Consider the following 11,483-nt stretch of genomic DNA (forward strand, 5'->3'; position numbering starts at 1 on the left):
TGAAAGGTCAACTGTGAAAGTGTAAACAGTCGTCAAGGCCCAACCTAACAGGGTGGAGCTGAAGTAGCTTTATTCTTTCTCACCTAGAGTATTTATTATTATTATTATTACCAGAGTTTGTGGGAAATGCTGCCCCCTGCTGTTCATTCAATGGCTTTTTTTCTTCTTCTTCTTTTTTTTTTTACGATTTTAAGCACACTGTTATAAAACAAAAGCCAGTTCTGGTACAGAGATGACAGGACGAAAAAAAACAAAAACGTTTTTGCTATTCTTTTAGTATTTATCGATAGCACTGATCCCTTGATTGATATTTTGGTTGATAGCGTCTTAACACATTACGATGACATTTTGGTCATTGTACATTAATACAGTAGTTGCAGCACAAAAAAAACTATTTGGAGGCTCAGGTGATCTTCATCAAAAATATAATCTATTGAGCTCTCCTCACTAGAACTGTAACTGCAAAAACATTTGGCCCTCACTCAAAGGAAGGCACTTCTCCTTGCGTGAACCCAACAGTGGAAAAGTTAAGCAGAGAGTCAAATATTTGAAAAAGATGAGGCAAGAATCAAGATATAAAAACAACAGGTGTGTCGCAACCCAAAAGTGGGGTGATAATACCCTTTTAAGGGGCAGGGGTGGCTTAGTGGTTGAGGAAGCGGACTTGGGTCCGGAAGGCTTCAGGTTTGAGTCCACCAGCTGCCAATTTACTATTTACTTGGTATACTACTATTATCTATAGCAGTTGCATCAAGGGCAACTGGACTCTATTAGTTTCTTGATAAAGTTTCACCTATCAACCAAGACACTTCTTCAGTTCTGCGTTTTCATACATGTTTTCTTGTCATGTCTCCGATGCTTTAGTAGTTATTTTCCTATACAGATATTGCACTTTTGCGTTATCCTGATTTGGCAGAATCTTTACTGACACGCAAATTAGCGTCGATCTTGGTAATGTTAACAATTCGGAGACATACGTACAATGGCAGGAAACAAGTATACTGAAAAGCAGTGTTGCTCAGTGCCTCTGACCTAAAGGCGCCCAGCATCACATGCTGCTCATTCACTTTTGAACAGTGAATGTGTGTGTGATTGTGAGCGTCCGTGTATACAGCTGGGAATGTTTCCCCTACAGCTAATTTCTACCTTATTGTGGAAAAAACTAACCATAAATTATCATTATTATATATATTGCTAGACCATCAAAATGTTCTTTTGGTTATTTGTTTATCAAAGTGCTGCTTAATCTACATCAAAATGTTCTTTTGGTTATTTGTTTGTGCTGCTTAATCTAAACTGATTTCAATGTTATTTTGTGGACTGCATTTTTTTACGTGCTAATTTCAACATTGTTGTACAAATTTGACAAAGGCTTGTGTGAGTTTGTTTAAACACTGGAAAATTTGAAATGTTGAAACAATAGTCATTCCTCAACAAATGACAATGTAACCGAGATTTAGAAAACGCAAAATAACCAAGTAAAGAGAACAACTACTTCTTTATCTTCTGCCTATGCCTATGTATATATATAGATGGAATCCTGGTAGTGTGGCATCTTGGTGGTTTTTGTTCACAGAAACATGGATTCAATCGACACAGCTGTACCTTGAACACCACAGACAGAGTTGAGGTAATATATAATAACTTTTTTCCTGGAAGGTTTAGAAATTCCAGGTTTACATTTGTATCGTAAAGGTTCAAAATTGCTTACCTGCTACATTCAATAAGTGTCACTTTAAGTCGGCCTTCCACCAGCCTGCTGTCCTGGACTGAAAGGTACAAATCACTACAGGAACCAAGTGGAGGCTGCACTTGGAATGGGAAGAAAGGCTTGTATCTGGAATAAGAAAAGCAGAGGAAACGGGTAGAGAGTTGGTTTACTTCAGAACATTGACATTAATAATCATGTAAGTTTTTTTAGCGATTTTTAAAATGTACTTCTTCAACTACAGCAGTTAACTAAGAGTCGTTTGGGCCTGCATGTGATCCAGACGAGGAAACACCTGGGATCAGCTCTGGAATAGCAAGCCCAGCTAACTCCACATTACACTTATCACCGGGGCCCCCATCGGGCTAATTAGCCAAGTTGCCCACAGCAGAGCGACCACTAAATGATCTTGGCAAAAAGAATTGCTGTCCCAAGCACCCTGCTCTTTTGGAATGTCCTACAAAAATATTTGGAAAGATGAAACGATCATTTACTTTTCGGCATTTACTTCTGCAATAGGTAAGACACATTATTTATTATGTTTAGGCCTATACTGTATTTACAATTGCACTGTAACAACTGTTGTTGAACATCTTCTAATTGTGGTAACAGAGTTGAACTTTATGGTTGGCTGCCAGTTAAAGTTAAAATGTTTGCCCCCCGACGCAAAAGTCAAACTCTGCGTATGATAAAAAAAATCTGCCTCCTCCAACAGCTGAGTATCTCTTTTTTTTAGTTTACAGAGATATCGCTAGCCACCTGGTGAAAGAGTATTTGATTGTTCTGCCCATCACATCAAACGTTCCTCCAAGAGATATTTTAAGCATTTTACTTGAAAATAATGTATTTGTACAAGGAAGAGATTTATATTTGTCATTTAGAAATCACGCAGGAGCGTACTAAAATGTACATATGCTGCTCCATTTACACTAGTAAAATTTCGTTTTTTAATTGTATATTTCAAATATCCTTTTGAAATGCATTAACTGATTAATGTACAATTGCCATAACTGTTTTATAATAATTTAATAATAATCATTAGTGCCCTTGTAGTTTTAAAACCTTTGCAGGAAGAATATAGCCTACAGGTTTTTTTAGCTACGAACTGATTAATGTACAATTGCCATAACTATTTTATAATAATTTAGGTTTTTTTAGCTACTTTTTTTTTTTTTTCTAAAGACCTGCCTGTTGTCCTACAATGCCTTATTGTGTCAATCTCAAATTACAAAGGTGTGGTGTTATTTTGTTCAGAAGTGAGTGTGGCTACCAGCACTACTAGAGTGTGTATGGTACACAGAGGGGTAGAGGCTTATTAGTAGCCTTTGTTCTAGGAGGCGGGGGCGGGGGGAGCTTGGTTGGTTTTTTTTTTTCTTTTTAGAATAGTCTCACAAAACGCAGTTGCTTCTAGGCTTTCTTTGTTATTGCCTTTGTTTGCTGATGTAAAGAGACTTGCTGTTGTGCTAACCTCAAGGACACAAACGATACCCATACTCATACGAGTATTGTTTGTTGAACAATGTACAACACCTATGGTTTACTTAGGCTTTAGATAGGTGAAATTATGATGGTCAAATAAATCTTGATTGATTGACAATCCATAGTCAAGCCTATAAAATTATCGTATCGATAAAAGAATAGTGGACTGACTGTTCACCTTTGTTTGTCCAAGGTGTCAATTTACAGCCATCGTTCACTCACATATTTGCATCCTAGATGAGCAATTAGAGTTAATGATGATTTGAAGAACCTGTCTATTGAGTTTTAAAGGTACGACCTGCCACACAGAGCAAGGTATGTACCCAGAAGACAAAGTCATACAAGGCTGCTGGGAGTGGTACTCCATAAAGTATGCACTCCGCAAAGTATTTCTCCGTCAAAAATTCTATTGTGGATTGTGATGGCTGAGAGAAAACGCCCAACCTGTTCTATTTGTGCTGATAATGTTTGTCTAAGACAAACCAGGGCTGGACTAATAAAACAAATAAATGTCTGAGACAAGGACATGTGACAATCATGTCAGTAAAGTTAAAAAATAAAATAAAGTCATGGCTCTGATTGTTTGAGTGTCATGCTATATTTCATAGATTACTGCAATATAGAAATATCAGTCAAAATGCCAACAATTATTAAATATAACTTGTCTTATGTGTGGGTTTTCAGGAAAGTAGGGTTTTCAGGATGGGTTAACAGAAAGTAGTAGCTGATCAATATGCATTCTCTCTCTACTACAGCTACAGTTAATATATTAACACAACTGAAAAGTAGCTTTTTAGTAAGGCCAGAAGCTCAATGTAATTTATTCATGAAGTTATATAATCTGTTTGTTGGGCTTGTGAGCATTAAAGACTAGATTGTGATCTAACCATCATTTTATCTGAATGACCTTTTGTTCAGAATATAAAAAAACTTGGGAACTGAAACATTGTGCCCCCTTGTAATGAATAGGATATATGGTGCTCTGTTTTACAAAAGAAAAGAATGAAAACTATTAAATGTAGTATTTAAAGTACTACAATGGATTTAAAAATAATTACATTTTTTATGAATACACATAACCTCAGGCAAGATTAATATTTGAGCGTATTTAGAGCCAAAAATAAATTATCTTCTGTTTACCTTTTGAATCACTACAAATGCTTATGTGTACTGCTTCCAAACACAATTAATTACCAGTGAATTATTTTGGAGTTGAAATGTTCTGAAGCACTTGTAGCACAATAGTTTCTCGTTTTTAAAAAATACTTCTATATTTTTAAAAACAAGAGAAAGCAGAACAAATAGTTCAAACAGTGACTGAATAAATTAGGAAATGGAGGGAATTACCAAATAAGAAATAGGGAGATGTCTAAGAAAGAAAGCAATAGACTTTCAGTTCTTGAAGACAATTATACAGTTAATTCTACAAGAATTACTTGTAGAAGTTGGTTTTCTTTAGGTTTAGTCATTGCCATAAATGCAATGGTACTAGTATTCGGCATAATAATTTATTTCAGTTTTCGACCTTGGTGTCTTCATTTTCGTTTTTTTTTTCTTTCTTTTCAGCAAATTCATGGAGAGTGTTTTGGTTTTGACTTTAAACAGGTGCAGAGTTGTTGTAATGACCCTAAACCTAACCTACATATGGAGAGTGTTTTGGTTTTGACTTTAATCAGGTGCAGAGTTGTTGTAATGACACAGAACCCTAAACCTAACCCACAATAAACCTGTCCAAATGTATTATGTTCAAATATGTTTAAACTGCTGACATTGTTGATATACTTCCGTCTGCAGAGGTCAGATCAGGAATGAGGTCATTAAAAGGCACAACAGACAGGAAGGCTTGAAGAAAAAGCTAGAGAAGCCAGATTGAGATGGTTTGGACATGTGCAGAGGAGGGACAGTGGATACATTGGTAGAAGAATGTTAGAGATGGAGCTACCAGGTAGGAGAAAGAGAGGAAGGCCAAAGAGGAGACATATGGATGTAGTGAGGGAGGACATGCAGATAGTTGGATAGAGTAGAAGATGCAGAGAACAGGGAGAGATGGAAATCAATGATTTGCTGTGGCAACCCCTGAAAAAGGGAGAGGTCAAAGTTCAAAAGCAGAGAAACAAGTTTATTCGCATCACCAAAGTGAGCATGGGTGCCATGCTCAGAGCATCTCAGTAGCAACTTGGCAGCTGGTTGACTCCAGATGGCTGAACCTGAAACCTACCAGACCCAAGTCTGCTTCCTTAACCGCCAAGCCACCACTGCCCCACATGTACAGTATGTGAATGGGACTAAAACAGGTAGAAAGTAGTAAGTAGTAACGCACCCAAAATTAAAATTCTTGGCCTAAACCAAAAAACGAAAATGAGGACACCAAGGTCGAAAAACCAAATTAAATTATAATGCAAATTACTGTCAAATGTCTAGCAGAGAAAATCAACTGAGAGTCACATAGGAAGTCAGAACAAAACAGCCCACTTATTATTATTATTATTTGAGGAACTCTCTTGCAGGATTTCACCGAACATATCAGACAACGAGGGTTCCTGCACCTCATCTGGCACATTGCCCTCCTCCTGTGCAATTCGCCTCTCAGTCTCCAAACGGGTTCTCCGCGTCCATTGCAGCCCGGATCATTTGACTGATCAATGATCTTTATAATGCAGATCAAGTACTGTCGCGACGAGTACAGGGGATCTGAATAGATCTCTGTGAAATGTATGCCGGCGTACTCTATGAGTGTACTTTTCACCGCCTCTTGAAATTTCAGCATTACACGTTTTGCAAATCACTATCCGTGGGTCTTTCTCAAATATCAAATATATTATCATAACTTCCGTTTTGGCCATGTTGTTATGCTGATAAAAGTCATAGGGCCGAAAACAATGCATTTCAGTTTTCGGTCAAAACCTTCCGGTGGCTAAAAATTCGGTGCATCCCTAGTAGTAAGTTGTCAAATTCTAGTCAAACATTTAAACATCATAAATGACAAGACAGGGAGTCGGAAGGAAAGTGTTGTAAATTCAACATCAAAATTTCATATGGTCTCAGCTTACAGGGTGATTATCTGCTATTTTGAACACAATGGAATCATCATTAATGAATTTAGTTTGGTGTTTGCTGGGCAGCCCACCTAACAACAAACAGCTTATCCCAAGCCAAGCTTCAGCTGTGCACATCACATTAATAATTTATGCTAATTTACTTTAATGTCAGACAAGCAGTACATCAGTCTCTAACTATGCCTGGACAAAAAAAGTCAATACTTATCTACCTTTAATATTTCTCATGATTCATTTTTTATCATTAAAAACATATGTGTAATAAATTATATATAAAAAATGTAAGTTTACTGCAACAGAAAAGAAACCAAAAATGTTTGGATGTCAGGTCCACTTTTCAATGGTTGACGCCAATAATAGGGACAACTGTTTAACAAATAAACCTCCTTGGTAAAGAAAGTTTATGTAATATTGTAATTGCTAGGTTCTATAATAACCCAAGATAGACTTCCCAAAATGTCTCTGTCCTGGGTGTGGAACCCCAGGGTTCACCTCCTCGGCAAGATCGAATCCCTGTTAGGGCGGTTGGTACCTTCCGGTGGACTCACCACCCGCAGGAAGGTTCGGGGGGGCTAGTACGGTTCAGTGTGATACGGGTGGTGGTCATGGAGAATGCTGCCCCCGCGACTCGGTAACAGATAAGCGGATAAAAAAGGATGGATGGATGAAGACTTCCCACCAATAAAGGTACACTTACACACAAGTATTCAACCTTTACTGCATCCACAATTAACCCCACAATTTTGAGCCACATTTTCTGACTGTGGGATCTTAACCCCAACATATCAATTAAACCAGAATGGAACTGATGTATATAATGGATGTAATCTCCATCTGTTAAAGCCAACACATACCCTGCTTCTGGTTGCGTTTAATATCCATAAAGCAATTATTTGAGCAACAAAATCAAATCCTACCAAACCCCAAATGAGTTTTCCTTGTCCCGCCTTCGGCTATCTAATCAGCTCCACACTAATAACTGGTCAACATTTTTGCTGCAGTTGACCATATTGAAAAGACAACTCATTTGTTCGAAGGTTTCACGAGGTGAAAGCTTTGCTATGTGGCAGAGCATTGTCTATAAGTATGACTTTTAAGAAAGGTATTTCTGTTCTGACTATGGACAACTAGGGATTGTAAAACATTTTATTATATTATTAAGAGATAAAGCTCAGAAACGTGTAAATGATTCTATCTGAACTAAGGGGGTAAGAAAGGGTGTCCGGCGTAAAACTGTGCCAAAATCGCGGTGCAGACCACAGCTGTGACGACACTGAGGAAGAAGATGGGTTGAAATTGAAAATATCTGGGTCACCAGCAACAATCCTCACTCAGTGGGGTAGCCACACTGCTGGACCCTATCAGCCAGGACACAAGGAGGCAACAGCTTTCAGAATTGTGGGGAAAAAAAACAACCCCACTTTGAATTTATACACTAAAAATTACTAAAACAAATATCTCCAAATGGCACACGATGACTGGAAAACATTTATTGTACTGGAAAAAAAAAAGCAGTTCAGTGCAACAACACTACTTTTGTAAAGTATATCATAAGTCTAATTTCTCCATATGTTATCTGATTTTTTTTTTTTTTTTTAAGAATAATGCTTATTATTTCAGTTGAAACATGAACCATCAAAGACTGTGTGCCTTCCAGAGGGAAACTCTTTGGGCATAGTTTCCAAGTCCTGAGCCAAGAGAGGAGCTAATTTGCAGTTAGTGACACAACAGATATGCTCAGCTAAAAGCACAGTGGACTCCCTCTATCATGATCATCTGTTTGCTTGAGTGCTTTCATCCTCCCCTTCCGACAGGAAATGACAGAGGGGGAAAGAGGTGAAAGAGGAACAACACAACTCTCTTAAAAACAATTACACAACCAGCATTAAGACACCATTTATGCACCCTTTTCACGTTAATGATAACATCAATCAACATTGATGACTGTGTGCATAAAAAACATTTCCTTTTCCTGTCCGTTATTAAAATTGACTTAGAAAATATATTCTAAAAATAAATACCTAAAAAAAAATCATGATCCCTGCCTTTTCCTCTTGGTCTCTTTAAACCTCTAATAAGAGCCCAAAGCAAAATTAGAGGAGCTGGAAAATCTACATGGCAAGTCAAAAGTATTACAGACTTGGTTTTAGACTAGAAACACTTTCATAACTGCTTTAATGCCTGGATTATCTTCAGTGGACTAAGTGGACTCCTATCCTCCATGGAAGCACCATCTGCCATCCAGCAAAGCCCAAGGCCCACATATCGTTCCCGCTTCATTACATCATCACCATTACACACACTTTATCTGCGTGGTTGTGGGTGATACTTGCATTTTTTTTTATTGCTACAGCAGTATCCTACATGCAAATTTCAGACAAGGTACTGCCATTTTTGTTTAAAAAAACAGCACATATTTAATTGAGTTACATCTGTGTTTTACAACTCCACTTGTGTCAACAAATCCCTACTATATACTTGTAACCACAATCAGGTATTTTCTATTAAATAAGGATGTCACATAATGGTAGCCAATGAGCAAATGTTGTAGTGCCATAAATGGTTGTTTGAAACAGAGTTGAACCAAAATGACCATCTAAATGAAAATTCATATATCTTTCATCACAAGGTTAGAGATGCTGATCTGACTTTTTTGTTTTTTTTTTTTGCATTCAGCAAGTTTCTGCACATAAATGGTTATTGTGGTTATTTAAAATGGCACATGACAAAACGGGAAGATCTCTGAAAACATGATTTCCATATGGGGCACTACAAAATCAAGGTACAGAAACCTGACTGATAAAATTTCAAATTTCAGTTTAACTGTTTCTTTTAATCAAATTCCAGGAGGAATTAATATGACTTTTTAAATTAAGGATGTACCTACCTACTACGTCATTCAAATTCTCAAATACTACAAATACAAAAGTCCCTTGTGGTAGTTTATTTAAGTGAACCAATAATATCAGCAGTTTGGGGGTATTTACTGTAAAATTAATTCTGTTGATACAAGCTTCAACCCTAAATACCTTGATGTTTCTTCTCAGTTTCCTGGCACCATGGATAGAGGAATTTTTCACACCACACCAAGTCACTTATTTACTCAGGTCTATTATCCAACACTGTGGGTTCATTTGTTTATTAAAACAAAGAAATATTGCTGGTTATTTTGAGTGACACAAATAGTGCTCCACCTTCTATCTGTTTAGTTGGCTCTGTTAACAGAAAGTTTCAATTTGTCTTTACTTCTTACATTTATTTTTCATTTATCTTGTCCTTTTAGTTTTAGTGATATTTGGTCTAATGTGGCAACAGTCACAGGAAGGAAAAGAAAACATTGCATCTCTGTGGGTAACAAGGTGACAGAGATGTGCCAACTATATAACACTTCCTTCTAGTTCATTGCATATTTATTGAAACAGCGTTTATTATGTGTGTATAATAACTGTATTACATTAATTGAAAATCAGTGGTGATTTGATTAAAAAGAAATAGTTATTCCTTCCTGGACCCAAGTTGTAATTTATAGTAGCTTGCATTTTATTAGGTAGTTGGCCAGACCTATGTTTACAGTAGTCTCTTCACTTTTGTGCCAAAATCTGTCATGTGAATTTAACAGAAGTTGGTCATGAGTTAGTTTCTAAAAACGGGGAGAGAAGTGACTTTCAAAATAAATAAATAAAAGTTTTTATACTGACAATAGAATAATAGAAGGGAGGGAAATAAACAATTGTAGCCTCAACGTCGATTAATCGGTGTATCTTTCAATAAAACAACGCTACAACGTTGGTGTGCTAGATATGGGGGCCATGTTCAGACTTGGAATTAACTTCCAGGTCATTTGATCACTAGCTGTTATTAGATACACTTGTAGAGAAAGATTCCAACACCAGGTGTAAACTGCCAAACATATAATCCAATCGCTAAAAGATCAGTGCAAAAAAACTGAATTAGGTGCGTGTGTGGCAAAAGCACAGGATAAATCTTTCACAATTATATAACGAAGAAGAAATGTTGCAATTAGCCAGCCCTAACCTCTCAAGTCCTAGGTATATTAAGTCACAGTAATAATAAAAACCATACCTTCCATGCCAGGCGACTGTGAAAGGCCAGTGCTGTGACATGACCACCACTCATAAATATTATTAACCAACATTTCACCACAATACCAGTACATTTTCTTCTGATCACTTTCTCATTACTAAAAAAAATCTGCATTGATCAAATAGCATTATCAAAAAAAAAAAAAAAAGACGAACAGTTTTGTCTTTAAATGTCGTTTCTCCTTTCTGCTGAAGATTGTCTAAACAGTCTCCAATCAATTCCATCCATCCATCTTCAACCGCTTATCCGGGGCCGGGTCGTGGGGGCAACAGTCTGAGCAGGGACACCCAGACTTCCCTCTCCCTCGACACTTCCTCCAGCTCTTCTGGGGCAACCCCAAGGCGTTCCCAGGTCAGCCGAGCGACGTAGTCGCTCCAGCGTGTCCTAGGTCTTCCCCTAGGTCTCTTCCCAGAGGGACGGCACCCGAGCACCTCCCGAGGGAGGCGTCCGGGGGGCATGCGATGTAAATGCCCAAGCCACCTCAGCTGACTCCTCTCGATGTGGAGGAGCAGCGGCTCTACTTCGAGCTCCTCCCGCGTGACAGAGCTCCTCACCCTATCTCTAAGGGAGCGCTCTGCCACCCTGCGGAGAAAGCTCATTTCAGCCGCTTGAATCCTTGATCTCGTTCTTTCGGTCATGACCCACAACTCATGACCATAGGTGAGGGTAGGAACGTAGATTGACCGGTAAATTGAGAGCTTCGCTTTTCGGCTCAGCTCCTTCTTCACCACAACGGACCGATACAGCGACCGCATTACTGCGGCCGCAGCACCGATCCGCCTGTCAATCTCACGCTCGATTCTACCGTCACTCGTGAACAAGACCCCCAGATATTTGAACTCCTCCACCTGAGGCAGGACTTCATCCCCGACCCGAAGGGTGCATACCACCTTTTTCCGGTCGAGAACCATGGCCTCGGACTTAGAGGTGCTAATTTTCATCCCAGCTGCGTTACACTCTACTGCAAACCGCCCCAGTGCATGCTGCAGGTCCTGGTTCGAAGAAGCCAACAACACCACATCATCTGCAAAAAGCAGAGATGAAATCCGGTGGCTACCGAACTGGACCCCACCCGACACCTGGCTGCGCCTAGAAATTCTGTCCATGAAAATAATGAACAGAACCGGTGACAAAGG

At 38.5% G+C, this 11,483-nt stretch overlaps 1 protein-coding gene across 2 annotated transcripts in view; it reads right to left on the reverse strand.

Annotated features, from left to right (window-relative positions):
• pdzd8 (PDZ domain containing 8) overlaps window positions 1–11,483 on the reverse strand; it is a 34,267-nt gene that overhangs the window by 17,836 nt on the left and 4,948 nt on the right. For both annotated transcript variants that reach the window (XM_025060677.1, XM_008322568.3), the window contains one exon: window positions 1,712–1,837. In XM_025060677.1, the coding sequence (XP_024916445.1) occupies window positions 1,712–1,837 (126 nt within the window). The remainder of the gene's footprint in view (window positions 1–1,711; window positions 1,838–11,483) is intronic.

Source organism: Cynoglossus semilaevis, chromosome 12, assembly GCF_000523025.1.
Source record: "Cynoglossus semilaevis isolate Cse_v1.0 chromosome 12, Cse_v1.0, whole genome shotgun sequence".
NCBI lineage: Eukaryota > Metazoa > Chordata > Actinopteri > Pleuronectiformes > Cynoglossidae > Cynoglossus > Cynoglossus semilaevis.